This window comes from Larus michahellis, chromosome 14, assembly GCF_964199755.1.
Source record: "Larus michahellis chromosome 14, bLarMic1.1, whole genome shotgun sequence".
In the NCBI taxonomy this organism is placed as follows: domain Eukaryota; kingdom Metazoa; phylum Chordata; class Aves; order Charadriiformes; family Laridae; genus Larus; species Larus michahellis.
The window spans coordinates 4,678,556-4,700,158 of record NC_133909.1 but is presented as its reverse complement, the minus strand read 5'-3'; the positions used below and the strand labels follow the sequence as shown (position 1 = coordinate 4,700,158).

The 21,603-nt window shown below is 38.7% G+C and overlaps 1 protein-coding gene across 6 annotated transcripts in view; it reads right to left on the bottom strand.

Annotated features, from left to right (window-relative positions):
- The window catches only part of QTGAL (queuosine-tRNA galactosyltransferase), a 129,693-nt gene that overhangs the window by 22,711 nt on the left and 85,379 nt on the right, over positions 1 to 21,603 (bottom strand). For all 6 annotated transcript variants that reach the window (XR_012589968.1, XM_074607998.1, XM_074607995.1 and 3 more), the window contains 2 exons: positions 17,558 to 17,653; positions 7,939 to 8,063 (listed from right to left, as the gene is read on the bottom strand). Coding sequence is in view for 5 of the 6 variants with exons in the window: in XM_074607998.1 (XP_074464099.1) it covers positions 7,939 to 8,063; positions 17,558 to 17,653 (221 nt within the window). In the remaining variant the exon portion in view is untranslated. The remainder of the gene's footprint in view (positions 1 to 7,938; positions 8,064 to 17,557; positions 17,654 to 21,603) is intronic.

Sequence of the window (21,603 nt, the reverse complement as noted above, 5' to 3'; positions counted from 1 at the left end):
AAATGATGGCTTGACAGATGAATCTCCCTAATCTACACCTCTTGAACAAGCACCTTGAGTTGAAAATTTCTTTCACAGAAAATTCTGATAAACATCTAATCGTCTCTCCTTTCTGAAAGCACTTCTTCAAACAGGTTTTTCCATTTGCTTTATCATGACAGAACACAATACGCTTTACAACAATTGTTACAACTTGTTCTACAAATTGTAATACCTCTTGTGATCCAAGAAATCAGATGCTGAAATTCCTTAAAGCATTAATGGAAAAAAACTACTCATTTTCCTGCGAGATCCTAAAGCTGCCTATGGTTTTCTTTGTCTTGGGAAGCACACATTTTTTCCTACTAATATACTTTCTTCACAGTTCAACTTTGAGCCCCACACTCTTCTGACTATATCCAGTTGGTATGGAATTTAAACAGCAAAATACTCGGAGAACATGCTATTTCTTCTGCGTCAAATAAGGCTTCTGATTCATGAGGTTATTGTCGGGCAGCTATAGCAAGTTACTCCTGGTCTGCCAGCGCAGCTTGTGATTTTATAGAAAAATCAAAATACATTCAAGTTTCCTTGATGATCAGTATGAGATGTCTGATGATCTGGCATTTCAGTAACACGTGACTCCTATGAAAAGTTTTCACATTTTTCCTATTTTATATCAGATGTCAGAAAGCCAAGTTCTTCTTATGAAGCGTACCTCCTGAGCAGAAAGTATAACATTTGAGGTTATTGAGGTTAAAAGGTAACCTAATTTGTTCCCAAAAGTTTGTTAGCAAGCTTTTCTAAAACTTTAATGATAGGAATTTTGTGGTTTTATTTGTGTTTTTCCCTCACATCCCTGAGTTACGGTTTGAAACCCATGAAACCCTCATAGCACTAAGACATATGGATTCTTGCTGGGATTATTAGCCAGCTCCAGAGAGCCCACTTCGCTTCAGCGTGCGATTTTTGAGCAGAGCCAAATGCTGCTTAGCACTTCATCATTGATTGTGGTGTGATAACTTGGAAAGAACTTCGCACACAAGTAAACGTACCCAAGAAGAACAGTTGCTCCATATAAAGTTTCTGCACCATTTTGAAGACTACGGCCATGCACCAGCGCTTCAACTAATGGAGAAAAAAAAAAAAAAAAAAAATTCTTGGATTTGATTGCAAATCTCTTCTAATGCGACCACAAGCTGCATTCCTGCTGCAAAGCTTGAGCTGCCGCTGGCATCTTTTGACACTTGTCTTTTTCCACGTTCATTAGAGCATACTATATTCCCAGAAGGAAAGTTAAAGGAAAGAAATACGGAGGTCAAGTATTTTTCCAGGATCACTTTACTGGAAATTTTAGAGCTTCTGCTAGCTTCTAAAAAGGAAGATTATTGCTTTGCACATAAATGGAAAGGGCTTAAAACTGATTTTACTTTGAAATGTGACTTCAGAAGAATAACAACGCTGTTTTACATTCCAGAGGTACTTCAGAATCTCTTCTGTTGACTTGAGTGACACAGGCAAGTTTCTGTTCCACTTGAGTTTGCAAAGTTAAGAAAGCTAAGGAAAAAACCAGACAACCTTACACGGCATAGAAAGAATTATCAACTGACTTCTAATTGTAGGGCAAAGACCAGACTCTACGTCCAGGCACACAGAAAACGTTTCAGATCATCATGGAGATGTCCAGGTACATTGAGTACCAGTTGCTTCCAGACAGTATGACCTTGCTGTCTAGGTGAGGGGTGCCTATATCCCACAGAAATCCCTGTACAGGTCAAATTCAAGCAGGCCAAGTCTCGTTGTTGGTAACCACCCATAAAGATTTCAGACTGAAGCAGATTTACTGACCAAATCTTACCTATGAATATTATATTGAGAAACGCAAGCGTGGAAAGTATTTAAGGGAATTTCACTCATAAATAAAAGGATATGAAACTCATTAAACTCCACATTAATTTGATCACTGTTCGAATACATGAATATTGTCAGACAGCTTCATTTAAATACCAATAAATAGCTTCCTTAAATGCATATTTTGGGTTCTGAAAATGAAGCCAATATATCCAGCACTTGTGATTTTTTTGCTTGCATCACTATGAGGCATTCTTATGAAAGCGCTCACCGAAAAGAATATAAAAATCACATCTCCACATTCTGTGTGCCCTTTTTAATGAAAATTTTAAGTTATATCAAACACTTTGCAGTCTTAACACTGAAATTCTTTTAACAGTGCAAGCTGAGATCATCAAACATAGAATTGAGGGGAGAATTTGTGACTGAGCGTTAAAGCGAGAACCACACAGTTAATCTTTGTGAAAACGTGCTCCGCACAAACAACGTCTCTCACATGCTGAAGCAAAAGGTAGCTTACGCAGTGTCAAAAGAGAGCGTTTCAGTTATCCCCTTCAGGTTTCCGGTTCACCTAATTTGCCACATTTTTTGATGTTTCCAGAATAGATAACTGGGATTCCTGCCTCGAGGGATAAGGGAACGCCATTTTCCCACCCTTTAAGAGCCAGTGCAGGTGCAGCAGACGGGAACTGTAGCAACGTGCAAAGGACGATTAAAGAAAATGCCTGAAACGATCTAGAAGTTGTACAAACCACTACTCAGAGATGATTCTCACAGCTATTTTCAGATTTTGCATTATTACATATTCATAGCCACCCGCAAAAACCAGGAGGTATTATTACTCTGCATCACCCCAAATCCAGGCTGCTTTTCCCACCCATGTCAGAGAGGATTAAAAAGCCGTTTCCCAGTAGCCATTAGTATCATTTCCTAGCCTGTATTCAGTTAACAAGATTTTCCTCATCCAGAAGGTGGGATACAAGTTCTTTTGACTGTAGAAATTTGTTCCCACATCCTAATACTCCTCCTTGGCCCAAATTCTTGAGGTGCATTATTTTTCCCATTTCTTTCATTTTCTTGTCACTTCCTGACTTTACAAAAGAAATGTAAGAAGTATACATTTTTCTACTTGGAAAATCGTTCTCAAGGCTTACAGAATTTTCCTAAGATCTCGCTTGCCGTGGCCCCTCAATACTCATCAGTTATGTAGTCTGGAAGGATGAAGAGGAGCCAAAATTCTGCAGGAGTGAAATGAGGGTATTCATGCGGGGGGTGAGAATGACTACCAAGCGTGTTCCTCAGCCCCAAGAAGTTATTACCATCCCATCCACCCAAGTAACATAACAATGGAGCTCTGTTAAAATGTGTGGTGACCTACTGACTGAATACAGGAGTCAAGAAACATCTGCTCCACTCCTATTTTGAAATGAAAGATAATGTGACAATAAAACCGATATGATTTAATGTCTGAGCTCCGTTAAAGCTCGCCATATTGTTTGACTGCCTTTCCCCTCCTTCCCCCAGCAAGGCTACATAAGTAAATCAACAGAGCAAAGACAGATGTACAAGTACTTGAGAAATGCACAAATACAAGCCCAATATCCTAAGCAGTACTGGAATTTTAGGCATCGATTACCGTCCACAGTAATACTATAAATCTATAAATCTGTCCTTTTCCACGTCGGTTGGTCCTGCACGCTACTCGGGTAACACCAGACAGGAAGAGGAGCTATTCGGCCTCTTCCAGTGGTTTTTTATTCATGGCAGGATAAGAGAGGTCTATATTATAGGTGAATCTCACCTGATAGATAATCCAGAGATGGAAGAACAGAGCAATTTTTAATCACAGAGAGAGCTGAAAGAACAGATCCTTTATGGCTAGTTCTGCACGCAAAATATAAGGTCCTTGCAATCCACAGGAAATTCAGAAATGAATCCCGTTTGAACCTTGACCATACTGGTGAATAAACTGATTTTTTTTGTGGTTGTTGTTCTGTTGAACTTCATGTGAACTTATTAATTGCTGGACTATATCGTCCCACTGAGTTATTACATTTACACTGTTAATAGGTTCTATTAATGTCTGAGTTCATCTTCAGGTCATGGGTCATTAACTGAGGCATGGTTTGCATTGTGGCCTATTTTTCATGAAAGGCTTATTAAGAAAGACAGAGACTATCAATGTTAATGCCATTTACTTTTCAAGAATCTAATGAGGTCATTAGTTTCCATGTTTAATTGAAGTGCCAAATGCAAGCATAGAAGATAAAAATGCAGTTGACCTCATCTTTATTTGAGTCGTACAGGAATATGTTACGCTATTCCTCTCTCCTGCCTATTTTTGGGTGCGTATGTTTCTGCAGGAGACGCAGCCGGCATTCCAGCGCTCACCAGCCACAGCAGACCCGTGCCTCCCAGTACCTCTAAAGCAACCACATGCACGTGGCAGGCTAAATGCCTCTTCTCCTTCGCTTAGACGACACTGGAAGCTTCCAGTGCCTGAAACCAGATGGTTTCAATAGATTACGTAATTTTGGTTATTTCTGCAGGACAAGCTCTTACAATATTATACTCATTCTGAATAGACAGCATATGAAATTAGTGCAAGCCTTATCAGCACACTTCACATTTTCTGCATACAAGAGAATCGCCTGAATCTCAGACAGAAGGTACAAACCTTATTTTCTGCATATATTAAATTTACTTTGACCAAAAGTTTGTAAATTGCTGCACAGATCAGCTACCTGCCCTGACTGCCTGTCTTCACCAGCAACACTTCCTAAAGACAAGCATGATGCTTTATGGCTTATCTTGTTCCAAGCTGACTTTTATCTCGCAATGAGGTACGTTGTCTTATATATGGTTCCTTTCTCTCCCCTTTGGCAAGATAAAAATCTATGAATTTTACAACGTTTTTATTATATCCCAAAGTTCCTTACTACAGTGCTTCTCCCTATAAAGCCAGCTCTGATACTGTATCCAACCCGTGTACTGTAGCTGTGCAGCACAAAGTACACACAGCCCTAGGACACAAGCTGTAATGTGAGATAAAATGATTTCGATCCAGGAGATACACAATACACGGGATTTTGTGTTGTAAATTCCTGGCTGAAGAGAAGTTTCTCAAAAATTGTAGTGCTCATTCACATTTAGCAGGTATCCAGCATAGACTTTAGATGAAATTACAATGAGAAGGTTTATATTTCTTTATGCACCTAATGAAATCTAAATATAGACATTGTACTTCATTCAGATTCTGTCACACACCCAAAACATTTAATAATGCAGCCTGATGCCCCCAGGGAAAGGGAGAACGCAAATCAGATTTTGTTTCCTGCTTCACAGATACTTTCACCTCTAGATATTTGTTCCAGAAGGATACTAATCATAGGAAATGACCTAAAAAATCATTAGTGTTTACAATTATACATACTAAATAAAAAGAACTACATAAAACTACTTGGCAAGTGACATTGATATTTTAGGAAGTCTGAAAATGCAAAATCAGGCATTTTCTTCCCCTGAATGGTAATGAAAGACACTTGTATAAACTGAAATCAGCCCACAACAGGCTACGAGCAACTGTTCTCCTTGCTGAAAAGACTGAATCACGCACCTTTGTATAAACAAGTCCCATTAACCAGCTCTATTTTTTAAGACTGAAACTAGCCATAATCTGTTAAAAAAAAAAAAAATAAAATAAATCAACTTTCCTACAAGCATCATTTTGATCTCAGACAAGATATTGATCTGGTTGGCGAGTTACTACTTCCAAATCCAGGTCTAGGCTAACTCTGAAAATTCAAAGACAATGGAGGCCAATGGTGAAAGGCAAAAAAAAAAAAAAAAAAAAAAAAAAAGAGACTCTAGGAAAGGTAGAACACGCATTAAACAAGGTGGGGTGCCCAAAAGGCAAATTAGGAAAGACCCAATTTAAATTATAAACGTAAACTTCTGTGATGAGTCCAATAATCTCTATTTGCTCAATGCACACCTCAGTCTTTGGAAACAAACGCTGGCCAACCCTTCACGACTCATTCAACAACCAGGGGATCAAGCCAACAAGAAGAGATGTTACACAACCTCCGATTTGAAAGTTCGCACACAATGTTATTACCAGTAGTCCCAGCAAAACGCCAACAGGAAGACTGGCTAGCCTGACTCCTTCCAATGAGACAAGAAAGGCGCCAATTTGGAGATGCAAACTGCACATCTGAAACAGCTTACAGTATTTCCACATTCTCACAGCATGTTGTAATTCAGGGTGCTTGTGCCACACAAGCTTGTAGATCTGAATAAGCAACAGCTTGCAGTAAATTCAAAACAAACTCATTTCCAAGAATAAGATGTTTTCCCACAGACACAAGCAACAGCCTTCCAAGAGTTCTAGCATCCCATGACGTGTGGCTGAAAAGTTCGTAACTAACTGCCAAAATGATCACATGCTAAAAAGAAAAAAAAACCACCCTTACATTTAAACACCAATAAAAAGGAAAATAATTTACCTCTTATTTGTTTGCAAAATCCAAATAACATCTTCTATTTGCTTGTAAGACTGTTTCAGGGTTAAATGATTTTATATATATATGCATACGTATATACATTTATTTATAAAGATCTATAGTGACAGTAACCATGAACATTTTTTATCTATTTAGCATATTTATGCTAGTATACTATAGTATTTACAGTATACAATAATATAGTGATATACAACCAAAATGCACATAAAAATGTTTAGGTTTACTAGTCAGTTCTACAAGGCCATACAAATAGGACTGACTGAAAAGTGTATATATATCATTAATCAGTAAGAAAATCGTTTACTTAATTACCACTGTGGTTCTGGTGTGGGACTCCTAAAGGACAGTAAAACTCATAATTTTTCATTAATATCAATGCCATAGAGAAAGAAACTACTTTGGCTCAGCTTGCAGGACTTCTGATGAGGAAGGATGCTTTTGATGGGTAAAATGCGCACGTAGAGGAACCGGCAATCGAGAATTTAACATTTTCTTTAAGGGCAGACCAGCAGTGTGAGAGCAGTAGGCAACAGCATACAAAGAACCACCTGAGATAATTACTCCTAATCATCCCCAGGTATTTTTCAAACCTCCTTATCTGATTTTGATGGTTTAGATCTTTTAAAATAGGAAAATTATCTGTGTAAGTGCAGCACATTATCAGATGAAAGGTTTAGTTTTTATTATTTTTCTCAAAAGAAGGTATTTGTTGGTATTACAAGTTTCTGTTTACTTTTTAAAAAAATGACACAGTTCTTTTTGAAATTAAGCTTTAAAATTAAAAAAAAATAATTTTTACACTATGAGTCTATGATTATGGTTCACATGGCAAAAAAATATGAGAATCAAAACCACATATTAAAAATCTTAATTAAAAAACCCAATAAAATTTCACCACTAGGATATATTTCAAAAACGTTCTTGCAATCGTGTTCAAAGCACTGAAGAAGTTACTGCTTCACTGCTTGCTTCTGCCATGTTCAGCAGATGACATACACAATCGTATGAAGTATTCCCAATCTGCTCTGAGGGTAAGAAACTCCGATGCTTTAAATAACCAGAGAGGTTATTCAGGCAGATTAGGAGATCTCACGACACCAGTTACAGTCTCCACTGTAATGCAGTCCCCCAAATGCTTCACTCCTCTTACAAGACCTATTAGGAAATTATTTCAAAAGCAGTTGCAAAGACGAAACAATTTCTTAGACTGTTTGTGAAATGTTGATATGCCCCCAGCCCATCCCTGCCTCACAAAATCATTCACACAGGTGTATCCACAGTGTATGGGCAACAGTGTCCAAACCAAAGATTTCAATTCATTATTTCAATTCCAGCATTACCGTCTGTTACTCAAAAGCAAATTATAGCAAGAACAAAGAGAAAAAACTAACCTTCCACCATCAAAAGAGGATACTACCAACATACTATGTTATGCTTGCTTTTTAGCCTTTTTTTTTTTTTTGAACAATTAAACACAAGTGGGTAATTATTTTGCTGTGCGTTGTCTTGAAGACATTAAGCATCTTTGCTGCTGATCATCTAAGACTAATCTAATTTTTAAGTTCTACCAAAAAATGCAACTTACTCTAGGACGGAATGAGTTGCAGCCTGTGGATGGTAGCGGTACAGCAGGAGGCAATGGTTTACTCGAAAGACTTCACCGCCCTTCTGGATGTGCTTATAAAAAAACAACAAATCTTCTGGAACACCCTGGAAGAGAAGCAGTTATTTCAAACCAGGAACCGACCGGTATTCATAGTTACATCTGAAGACACATTTTATTTTTCTGCCAAATGAATAAGGTTTACATCATTTCGTTCATATTGTTTCTGTATGTGTCCATGAAGTTATCTAAGGGGTCATTCAATAAACGTATCTGTAGAAAAGATAAAGCTATTACAAAAGCAAGCAGCGCTATTTAAAAATGAAGTACAGCTGACCACAAGGACAGAGGTGGAAAAATGAACATCATCTCATTTTGACAGGGCTATAAAGCTTGGTACAGGTTAGTCCCAGAAGAGAAAAACCCAGCTGCTGAACAGTTCATGAAGCCTGAAGTGACCAAAATCGTTTACTGAAAGGGATCAGTGACTTCAGAAGAGTGTTTTTTTCATTTTACTAGAATTATTGTTCTTTCTTTGGTTGCCAAATACATATACTGGTCTCTACTTGGGAAAGGTGAATCAGGCCCCATAGTAAGAGACCTTATTAAAAACAACCTCAGAATGAGAAACATCTGAAAACAAAATGTTTTTTCTTGCAGCTTATTTCCATGGTACATTTTTCTTAATGGGATTGCAAGCAGCACTGCTGAAACTCTGCACGAAAAAAATCTCCTGGACCGTGTATCTATCAGGCTCTAGGATATATTAGAGATCTCATATGCAACATTTCTCATCTAAAAATCAGAAAATCTTCATGCCAGAGACACAGTCTCAGAAGGGCGATCTTATGGCAGACAGTATTCCATTACACACCATAACATATGAAGCGTAAACCCACCTGTAAAGATACAGCCCTGTACTGAAGGTAAAAAAGCAGCATCTATTTACATTTTCCAATGGTGCAAGTTCTTGCAATATGGCTAGAACATTAAAAATCTGTTTAAAAAGGTCATTCAAATCTGTTTCAATACAGATTTTTCTTTCCTCCAACCCAGTGGAGGCCAGATGATTTTATCAGGCTAAAAATCTCTGCTATATAAAACCAGGTGGGCCAAACAAAATATTTAAGCGGAGCATCCAGAAAAAGCCGAAAAATAACATGACAAAGTTGAGAAGGAGTAGTAAAAGAAGGGAAAGATATTGAAATACATTTATTTCTGTAGGCAATATCATATAGTAAGAAGTCAAGTTTAAGAAACAAAAAATTTGAATTTTTTCCCCATTACCAGAGCTTCTGGGTTTCTTCCATAATTAAGAAAAGGAGATTCTCTAATTAAAGTGCTGGACACAAAATCCCGCTGTGTTTTCCTCAGGGACTGTTTCTCAAACCCACCATACCCAGTGCTGATGTCAGACGTGGGCTGGATGGAGCAGCTGGGGGGGGTGAGCTGGAGAAACCAGACAAAAAAGCTTTGAACCCTGGAAAACAAATCCAAACCACTCAACCGAACATACATATCTTGGGAGAAATCAGAACCAAACCAAGCGCTGTACTTCGCAGCTCCACACTGCACTATATAATACATTGATTTAAGACACTGAATCGGGCCACGCTCCCAGATTCTGAATAAAATGGATTCTGATGTGATCGCTTGCTGAGGGCAGCTCATCTGGAGCTATTGTTTGTCCTTGTGGACGTTTGTCTGACTTCTAGTTTAGGAGCTGTGATGCGTAAGAAAACTTTTAATGAACTTCATACAATTTATACGAACCTACTTTGAAAGCCACAGAAGAAATCTGGGGGAAGCTGGAGTAGCAGACAGCAACCACAGGCATCACAAATACAAGAAAAACACAAACTCAAATTCTTTCCATTTGTCTTGTAGCCGTTTCTATCTGTGTCTTATTCTGCACTTTAATGGTAACACTGGGAGTCTGCAGCAAAGTTTAAACCTTTTTCTCTTTCCCAGTCCCGCATCAGGCTGTGTCAGGCAGGGCACACATTTTGTAGCACATATCAGCTTACTGGAGTAGTCACGTTTTGATTCACATATATGATTATATCACATACGTATCTGCAATTCATTTTCTTTTGGATAAGCATCGACATCAATCAAGATAACTGTTAATCTGTATATTACAAAAGAGAGTTACTGCAAGAGTAAAAGCATCTTTCAAAATGCTGTTTGGTTCTGGCGTGCTCTTTCGCTTTACTTTTAACGGGCAGAAATTCTTTGAAATGAAGTACGCTCTTTTCAGGCAGACACAGGTGCCTGGGACTCAGCAGTGGCTCTGGCATCACGGAGGAGCAGCGCTGCCCTGCGTTTTCCAGGGGAGGAAAGATGCTGACTGTGTAACAGATCCTGCAGGGATGGGACTTCCTATGGCTCTCCAGCGGGTACGTTTGTTGCAATATAAGAGTTTCTTCCCAATTGAGACATATTATTGGATCCAGATGACATTTTAAACACCAGGAATCTTTGTCAAACAATGCAGCTTTCAAAGAGAAAGCTGTTTAACCACTAAAGGGATATTTTAACGTATTTTCAGAAAATGAATACTCATCGCTAAAAGTATCAATTAACAATACACCATTTCTGCAATAGGCTACCACATAAATAGTTTTCAGCGTTAATAACTACAGTTAAATTGCAGAGTTTACATGTTCCTGGACTACATATTGAGTTTTCCAACATTATCGGTAAACCCCAGCCCTCTGCTCTGCTGCACTAAGGGATAAACTCACTGGCCTGCCTCACCCGAGGCTGTGCTCGTCAGCTGCTGATTCCAATCCTGGGGCAAAACCCCAGCCTGCACCTGCTCGGCTCCAACCAGCACACACTACCCATACGCAAAACATCCTTCACTTCAACATATGACTGCTGAACGGGTGAAGATTCGTGTTTACCCACTATTTTGGGCAGGTATCACTTGCTGTGCTGATGGTTGGCTCTACAGATGAGGGGATCGGGTTTGTATACACGATGGGATGTCAAGCAGAACCTAACTTGAACTAAAGTAATTTCTTGCTCAGGGGCCAAACTAAATATTCCACGATTCTTTTGTCTTCCTCTCATTGCCCTCTGTTTCTCACTTGAAGACGTCCCTCTCATTGCAGGGAGGATGGATTAGATGACCTTTAAAGGTCCCTTCCGACCCAAACTATTCTATGGCTCCATAACTGCTAGCAGATCACTGTGCAGGAAACACTACTCCAACTACAGTATTCTCAACATACGTATTCTGCAAGTAGATACAAGCCACCTACCACTACAAAAAGCAATTCTGGCTACAATTTTTGCAGCTCCACCATCAGCAAAGGTGAAAAGCATCAGCAGGGATGAAGGTACTGATCAGCAATTTTTGGAGGACTTATGAGTGGCCTTTTTTTGTCCAATGCCGTAACTAGGTGAGAGATCATGCTGTGGCCCTGGGAAGACCAACAGTAACTACTGCAGAAATTCAGGGTGACAGAAGTCTTTGGTCACTTGGGCAAAACTTACCATTAGGCTGTTACAGACATAAACACAATACAAGAGCTGCCTTTTGCTGCTAAACCTAATACAGGAGAGACTGATTCCGTGTCAGAATCAATCTGTCCCAACTTCCTCATCCATCTCCTTTCCCTCTGTTCAGCCTTGTCTCAATCACCTTCGACACGTACTCTTCCCCCGTCCTCCTCCAGCTGACAGGCTCTCCAGGAGCGGTGGCAGGTCCTTGTGAGCAAAACCAGGGCAGATTCAGAGCAGTTGAACTAGTGAAACTGGGAAATCTAACACCGATTGTTTTATATATCAAGAATACATTCATTTACAACAAAAAGTGATGACAAACAAGACAAGGGAAGTAAATCTATTCACACATGAAAAAAGCCTTCATGTTTGGGAAAGCCTGGCGCTTCCTCTTGATCAGAGCCATCAAGGAAAATCGGGCTAGAACTTGGTACATTTTTTGCAAACCAGACAGCAACATCACGGTAATTGTTGGACAGAATAAGCCAAATTGCTTTCATTCCTCAGAGGAGCCTAAAATTGGTGAAAGGAAAGAATGACTCAAAAAGGAAGGAAGTTTTGATTCCAAACTCACCTGTTTCTTACAGGACTTTGGAAAGTTTGTTTCCTTGCTATTTCATAAACTAAGTAATTTCATGCTACACATTTTAGAACATCCATTAAAAAAGAAAAATATTTCTAGTATTACTATTACGCTACAGTTGCATAAAAAGCAGATCAAATGGTGTATATTACAATATCTAAGATTAAACAGGAAGAAAAATTCTGAACTCAGAGTCATTTAGCAGCAAAGCAGAGATGTTGAGTAAAAAAAATCAAAGTAAATTTTTTTTTTTTAAATAGGTACGCTAACAGCTGCCTATCAACCTTTCCTCAAAGTCTTGAGATAAATCTTGGACTTACAGAAATAACACATATACAGAGGGGTTGGTGGCATGGAGGCAAACACAAAAGACACCCTATTTTCAAGGAAACACTCCTGCCTCAGGAACAAATGCTGTTCCGCCCGGCATCAAACTCTCTTACTCAGCAACAAATGCTGTTCAAAGTGTGCTGCTAATGGGGAACAGCCACTAAGCCCCTGGAAGCTGAAACTAAGTAAGAAATTGCAGCTCTTCTCCAATTTAAATGTAAAAGTGAAAAAAATTAGCAACTAAAATAACTTATCAAGAATTATCCAACCTTCGGTCTTGCCCTGAAGACAAGTTTTGTATTAAATGTCAATTGTGTATTTCTTTTGTAATGAACCTTCTAATAGAAGTTATTTATTTCAAGGACAAATTATTGTTAATTCAAAACACTCCTTGGTTTAACTTCCTTTAGGATAGTCACCGGAGGTATGCAGGCAGACTAACCACAAGCTAACTCCATATTAAATAGCTATTCATAGCTTCTCTTCAGGATTACTGAAGATATTCTTAAGTCTCTGCAGATCTGGCTCTTCACCCTTTGGCTCCCATCCACATCATGTCTTTGCACCATTTTGCCTTGACTGTAAGACCCGAAGCCTGTAACATTTACTTCACTGTTTGGGAAATAACAGGTTAGAGGAAACTCCAAAAGACTGCTTTCATCCAAAGGCATTGGCAGGGAGAAACTGAGTTAAACAAAGATGATGGGGAAGTCAAATGGAAGGGAGGTGGAAAATTCTAAATGACATTTAATAACAGACTAGCAAAAAATGTCATTAGACGTGGGGTACGAGGTGAATTTTCAAATAGCTTATAAAGTACAATTAAACGTTAGCTCCACCACTTTTTTTTTTTTTTTTCCCTTTTTAGATCAAATACTGATCCCTGTTCAGCCTTAATTATACCAAGCCAAAAACATTAATGCCTGTGTTTTATCCAGATTTTTCGCCGGAGCACCTCGACAGGTTATTTGACAGACATGACTGACCATTCATGCCCCCAAAAAACAAATTCCTACTGAGCCTTTTACCTTTCAGGCGTTATTGTAACTGCCTGCCTTTCTGGGGGGAATGACACTTGTGTGCTCTGGCAGAGAAAAATGAAAAAATGAATTACTTAGTGCCTAATAGCCTACAAAATTATCTTAGAGCTTTGCAGCATGTGCTACAGTCTCCTGTGCACCAAAGGATATTTTGACACCTCCTCAATATGTGTTTTTAGTGACCTTTTATCACAAAAATAGATCAAAACTGAGCTCCAGACACTTCATTTGGAGCCACAGTTTGTATTCAGAAATGCCAGTGGCTTATAATATGCTATTCCATCTGGGGCTCATTAAGAATCATTTCCCCCTGTTTACACTTTGGGATTAGTTCAGAACTTTAAGGCTGTCACTCCATTTTTAGTTTTCATCCACTTAAAAAGGAAGGTTAAATACAGAGGTGAGAGGAAATTTGGGACCAAATTGTGGTAAAACTCTAGACAAAGAAACAAGTGTGGCATATTACAGTTGTAATGTCAAGAATAATACTGCTTGAGTAAAGCCAAGACTATGCAATATGCCATATTTGCATGGAGCGGAGCCTGCAGGTCAGCAATGCTCATTTATACAGTTATTGTATCTCAACATTTCTTTGAGCATTTACCGAAAGCAACAAGCCAGTTGTTTTAGCTTAGAGCCATTGCACACAAGTGACTAGAACCAAAGGACAACATGCCAAAAGAGACAAATAACGTGCCTTCCCAGCGATCTCCGTTTGGACATTAAGAGCAAACAAAATCTGCTATTTGGTAAAAGCACACAAGGTCAGTCGGATACAATTGCAAAATGTCGGTTTTGTGTGCAAATTGAAGTGCACTGTCACACATGGGAAGCAGTAACTTTGCTTAGCAAGTAACAGACACCACATCTACCGCTGCAGGTGACTTTATACGTTCCCTACTTTAACACGATACAGCTTCAAAATTTGCTTTTCATATCATACAACACCACGTACATTTTTTCCTCATCTGGACGTAACTGGACACAGTTATGACTCTTAAACAGTGATGCTATTAGAAGACACCAAAAAGTATAGGAACAAAACCAGTCACAGGGATAACGTCACATAGTAATTTTCAAGCATGAGTTCTGAAGGGTTTAGAAAAGTCCTGCCACTTCTTTCAGGAAGTACTGCACTCTTTATCTGAATCAGTTGGATAACGGGAAGATTATTTCCATTTAGTTTCCTAAAAAATTAAGTCTGAAATCCTGTTCACAGGACTCCCCCTCCTAGCAGTGGATACTTTTTAAAATATTACTTTGTAAGCTTGTGACTGTTTGTATTGTATTACTTTGGTCTCAGCACACCATTAGAGCTTGCTAAAATCAACTACTTTTAAGTACGTCTGCTTTAGTTATCATATATCAGAAGGTACATAAGTAACACCTCTACCATTGTAGCTAATTAGAGCATAAAGCAAACCTGTCGGGTTCTCCGCCACCATTTCTGAAGACACTATTTCGGATTTTGCTTGGACGTTGCCACAGTGATCACATAAAAGGAATACATTTCCAACAACTGCAGATCGTAACCAGAAAGAAATATCTATTTCTAAAATATTTTTTAAAAAATATTTAAAAAAATGTTTCACGTAAAGCCTGGATGGACAGAGAGATACATGCATACTTGCCTGTAATTAAAAAAAAAAAATAAATTACATCATAGCTTATATATTTATATTCTATCAGTCCACTCATACTATTAACATAAAATCAAAACACAATTTCTTCCGTGGAAGAATTATCTTGCATTTGTTCTAAGCACTGAAATATGAAGAACAGGTGTTTGGATTTAATTCCAAATGAGAAATGCAGCTTTTTGGCATGAAACCAGTTCAGCAAATGGAGAAGGCAGAATGTGGAGATCTGTTGGCCTGTTTCTGTGTTTACTTGCAGCAACATGACACTTACAGGTCGCACTGTTAAATAGTATCCCAAAAATGGAGATGGAAGTGCTCAAATTACCATAGTCAGATCATGGGTCAGGTCAGAACACACGCACACCTGGGTAAGATCCTACAGAGTACTCAGTAGTAGTTTATAACAGCTCTATTGATACACAGAGAACATCTTTCTTTGCCTAAAAGAAATTCTTTCAGAATGAAAATGAATGAGTTAGATCAACGCAAAATACTTTACAGTGCTAAATGCTAAAGGATTTAGGATTTGATTTTGTGTCCTCTAAACTCACAAAGGACAAAGGGTTTGGCTTCATTGCTTATGTTCATTATTTTGTTCAGATCTGTCGTCACCCTTCTCCATAGGGTGTTTTTTTTGAAGGTCCTCTGTATCAGCCAGAGTTTGAGTTTGGACATGCTGGACACTTCACAACAGGCACAAACAAAAAGTTTAAGTTATCACTGATAATTTTTAAAGCTAGGAGGACACATCATGCATTGAGGCTGAAAAATCATTAGGATTGGCGGTGTATTACATCTGAATAACCGCTGGCATAGTCCCTACACAATTATATATATAAAGCAAAACCAAAAAACCCCAAAAAACAGAACAAAGAGAAAAAAAAACACAAAAGCAAAAGCAAAAAGCACAGAACAATAGTCTGTTTAACTTAACCTCTTGAACTTTATCATTAGGCTTGCTGTTCTATTGCTGTTATTATGTTTTAGGTTGCTTTCTTTTTTGAGCTTACCAACAATGCTCAAGAAGTTAGGTCAAACATTCTTCAAAGAATGAAAATACAACGATAAGGCAGAATAATAAAAAAGAAATAAAGAGCATGGGTCAGTGAATGTAGATTGTATTGGGAGCCAGGCACCATTCCCAGCTCTTCCACTCACCCGCCGTGTAATTAAGGGCAAATCTTTTCACCACTCTAAACAATTCTGTTCTCTGTCTGCCGTCTCCTTAAATTATAATTTTTTTTGGCAGCCCAAAGCATAATATTTGTATATCCTCATACATACATACACATGTGTGTGCAAGTCTGTATGTATATATACACACTGCATGGCACAGGAGGGCTCCATTTAGACGCTATAAAAAGAATAATAATAATAATCTGTTGTAGTTTAAATAATAAAATAGGAAATAGCCTTAGCAGATTTTTTTTTTAAGAGTACTATTAAATGAAGAAGGCTTTCCAAAAAAAACTCAGAACCACCCATTCTAGCCCTAAAATCTCATCAAAACCTCTGGAAGCAAAACCCCTCAGGTCCAAAACACACAGAATGGATCCAAATGTGTCTGAATCAGGTCTATTTGCCAAGATACTTCTACTCCTACCACAATAAATACCTCCAATAGACATCCCTGGATTTTATTCCATAAACGTGCTGATGAGCCTAAAGCAACCAAATTTAACTCATACAGGAAATCTATAAAGCAAAAGAACACCTAACTGTCAGTGGAGGAACACTTCTCAGATAACAGTCGTTTAATTTGCAACCTCTTAGTCCCGATCCTTGTGGAAAAGCTACTTAATACATTCCAAGGACAAGCCCAAGAACTAAGAGTGACAAGTGGATGTGAGATAAGTGGATAAATGAGATTTAATGATGGTAGTTTTATGGCACATTGTGACCTCCCCTCCTCCCTTCTTTCTTCATCTTAGGGATATAAACCTTTCCCCTTAGGAGAACGTACTACCATCTCTTTGCCCTTCTGCACCTTTCTTCTGATCTCTTTCACCAAATCTACCTTACCTTTCAGAGATGGTTCAGAATGAAACCACGAGCTGACTTCTTGTTAGCTTTCAGATCTGCTGCATCTATTTCAGGGACCGAAGAGGAGCCTGAATGTCTGAACCCTTAATTTTTCTAGCTACGCTGACTTATCTAACAAATGTGTTAGATTTAGCTATAAAGCCGATCTCAGTTATGTCCTTCAATCACCAGAGGTACCCCAAAACAAGCACACTTGGTTAACGACTGTTGGTTGGTTGGTTGTTTTGGGATTTTTTTTGTTGTTGTTAGGTTTTTTGGGTTTGGTTTTTTTGTTTGTTTGGTTGGTTTTTTAAAAAAGTACACAGTACAACCCAGATTTTTTTTAGACCTCGGTTTTTATCTTTACCCCTTTGCCTAGTGTTTCTTAATAACCAGTTTAGGGCTTTCAGAGGCTGTTAGACAAAGAGATGGTTCCCGGACTAGGTATCATCCATATCATCCATAGTACTCACCTTTCCACCCTCATCAAATTTTCCCACGTGAAAAAACCATTCTCGAGAGCAGAACCAAGTTGGCATAATCACAGTAGGTCCATGGGAGGTAAAAACCTAGGGAAAAGGTGAAAAAAGCCAGTCTTAATTAATAGAACATTAAAATCAGCATCTGTTGGGGAACAAAGCAGACCTTACACATTCACCTCAAATCCTGTCTATATTTAACCTTCAGCAATTTTAAGCACTGAGAAAGGCAAGCGCTTAAAATTGAGCATGTGCTTAGTGTTTAAAATATGGTGTATACCAGCACCTTTGAGGTGTCACAGCCCAACAGATTCATCTACATCCTGCTTCATATTCCATAACCTTCTCCTGTATCAAAAGTTGCAACACATGCAGAGTACTTCAAACTTTATTTCAAATTTAGAGAGGTATACTGGAAATGACACCTCTATTAATAACGGTGATGTTGATACTGAAGTGAATGAATTGAGAAGAAACTTAACCCTACAATTGCTGTGCGTTTTATATTTCTTATATATACATTAAGGAGGAACTTTCATTGATCTTTTATTTCTGCCAAAGACACTTAAACCTTAATCAAGCTTGGACAAGCAAGATGCGATTTATTTTAAACGTTACCAGAGCACTATAGATTTGCTACCCAGTGGCATCTACCTTAAAACGTAGTTGTAAAGAAAACGCTTTAGGGACTGATAACGGAGTGACTATTAATTTCACCCTCTCGACTAGTGACAGCGAAGAACTATACAAATTGTTCTTTGCAGCTTTAAACAAACTTGTTGTAATCACAACTATGAAATAAACTAGAATCTGCATCACGGAAGGCAAACTGCTTCTTTCTTTTATTACAAGATGAAGTATCTCGCCAAACAAGAGACTGAGCTTGTCAAACAGAACGTGCAAAGTTCAGGCAGGAGCCTGTGCCCGCTCCCAGGAACGACGCGGGAAATGCAGAGCCCAGCCCGGTTTACAAGGGCAGGAGAAAGAAACCTCACAATTACTGCCAGGCTTCAAACATGAATGAAAATGCTGATCTTGTGAGCAGATGATTTCATAGCATGCTATAGTGGTAACGGTAATATGCCTGCATAGTTGAAATTTTTAAGCATCGGTGTATGAATGTGAATTTTACCACATGCACCTAAGTATTAACATTTTAAAGGTGTTCCTCTTGATTTCAACCTGGGATGGAGCTCTTCAAACTCTTCTTATGTCTGGCAACTTCAATTTCCACAGATAAACACAGATTTAAAGCCCAAATTTTACACACTCGGTTCTATACAGACACTTTGACCAGCTCTCCAAGCAAATTAGATTAGAAATTTAAACAAAATTCCACATGTAATCTACTCCCACTTTTCTTATAGCAAGAACCACCTGACCGAACACAGGCATCCACCTCAGGGTGAAACACACTGCAGGCTAACTCCAGGAACATCATGACAGAACTTCACTGGCCATAATGGGGTCCTGGGGTGACTCATCACAATATAGACACTTAAATTTTAGGCGGTGAGATTTAGTCAGAATAATCCTATCACTTAATGGCTATGAGTTAACACATTAGCAGCTTGTTCTTAACTGAAACACCCTGGCTTCAGAGGTGCTAAATGTCAAAAACTCCCCCCTAAAAGTCAGTGGGAGCTGAAAGAGTCAAAACAATCCCAGAAAACCAAAGCAGACATGATTAGTCAGTACACGGTTATTAGCTCCACACTAATTACAAGGGCAATTGAGTATGGTCTGAACCGAACAATGACCAAACAGTAATCCCAAAAGAAAACAACAGTAGGGAGAAAAGCTAGGCTAGAATGCACTGCATTGAATCCCCTTTCTGAATGAAAGAAAAATCTTCAAAAGAAAGTCTTGAGCCTATTGGAATATGTGAAATGTATTTGGAGAGGCTAAAATGCTGTTTCCTCAGCTCAGCCAGGTTCATCAGAGAACATAAATGCACTTAAAGATGTAGCTCAGTGTAATTAGTCATGCTCACGTGCAGAGAGCATAAATCCCATATATTTTAGATAATCTGCGTTCCACTGATGTATCTAAAGTGAAACCAAATAGAAAAAATTTGAAACACTGAGAAAAGAAAAAAAAAACCACCATCAAACTGTCTCTTCTGTTAACGTAGATAATGATGATTATATAGTAGATCATCACACACTGCATACACTGATGTCTTCCCTAAATCACACAGGAGGGGAATCACACAGACAAAACCCAGCCTGGTGATGAGGTGGCTGGATTGCCACATCAGGGTCATCTGACCCTGCTACACCTTGAAGGGTCTTATCCTTCAAGAAAATCCTTGAACCTGGAACAGCACACCAGCTAAGAGCTAACAAATTGGTAAAGCTTTTTCCATATGAATACTTGTAATGCGACATCAAAATAAACTTTAGGAAATTTAAATTTGTGCTGCTGCCACAACGGAGAAATTCACACTACCTTGTCCCTTGCTATGCTAACAGTAACATTTGTGAAGATGAAATTCTTTTTTTTTGTTAGCTTAGTTTTCAGCCGGATTTGCTCCCTGATCCGACTAACCACAAAACCACTAGTGTTACCACAAAGGAGGATGTACAAAAACAGAGCACCAAACACAGAGAGGAATAGCAAGTAGTACAGATAATCCATAAATATTCTTTAACCTGATCAGGGGAGCTGCATGCTCAAAGGCTAAATTTACTGTACATCTATATTAATTTAAGAGCTCTCCCATTCCTCCTGCCTCGGGCTCTGCATCCCAGTCACTTATAACAGCACTGGCGCTCACCTGACACCGTGGTCAGCTAGATCCGAGCACTACACCAGTAAGAAAGCTATTATTTTCTTTGGTTTTTTTTTTAGTGTTAGTTTTCTGTAGCCTTAGTTTTCTCTATCGGTTCACTGTGGGGTCAGACTAGCAATACTGCTGACATACTGGAGGGGGAAGGAACAAGCTTTGGAGAAGAAAACAAGACCTCCCTTTTTGGTCGTTGCTCACAGTTAATCAGCCCAGCTGTAACATAAAACTGCACCCTCTGGCTGAACACTTACAGCGACGGGAGGAGAACTGGCTCAGGAAAAACGCTACGCTCCTAACTATTGTATTGAAACATTGCCGCATCTGCCAAACTTTTGAAAGCTACCTTTCAAGAGCTTTTGAAATTTCATCTGCAAGAGAAAAAAAATATTAACCTCAACCTTCTGCAGTTCGGAAATTCTAGATTTCAGCTTGGTTCAGCCAGATGGGAAAGCCTCCTCTGGAATTCTTTTTTGCCTGCTGTTGTCATACACACTTGCCAAGGTGTTAAAAAATGGTCAGACTGGCTCACTCCGTGATAAAAACCGCAACTTCTCACTTTGTGAGATAGCCAGTCAAGATTTTATCCATAAATCTTTTAGATTGCACAGACTGGAACAAGAGAAACAAAAAGGATATGCTAGCCTTCATCTGAAAATCAATCAAGAGCAGAAGTTGAATGATGATGCAGCTCTGTAACTGCTATGTTTAGTTTCCTTGGAAACGTTCTCCAGCACTGCCCAACAAGCGTCCTGTATCACCTTGGAACCTCAATGGGTTTTCAGTCCTCCTCGAGGAGGTAATTCAGTATATTGGAAAGCAGTTTGGACCTGTGAACCTTTCACACACAGCTGTACTGGAACATTAATGCTCAATAATAGCTGTCGTTAATTACACTACACTCTATGCTGTAAAGATTATCTCAATATAATCTAGTTGAATGAAACCCACTTGTTAAAAACTAACTACAGAGCTTGTAGATGAAGGTATAAATCTGTCCAGATTTAGAATTCCTGAAGAACACAGTGTTGTCATAACCAAGTTGGAATCCATCAGTTTCCAGGTGACAGAGACAGGCTGCTATTCCAGCACCGTATTTATTAAATTATTTAGAACTTTTATTGTCATCTGGTTTTATTCCAAGGATCAAGTAGCAAGTAATTGAAACTGATTTACTCTGGTTTGTTCTTGCTAACTGTTTGGCTATCAAATTACATTCAACTATTACAGAGATTCTCTGAAAATAAATTAA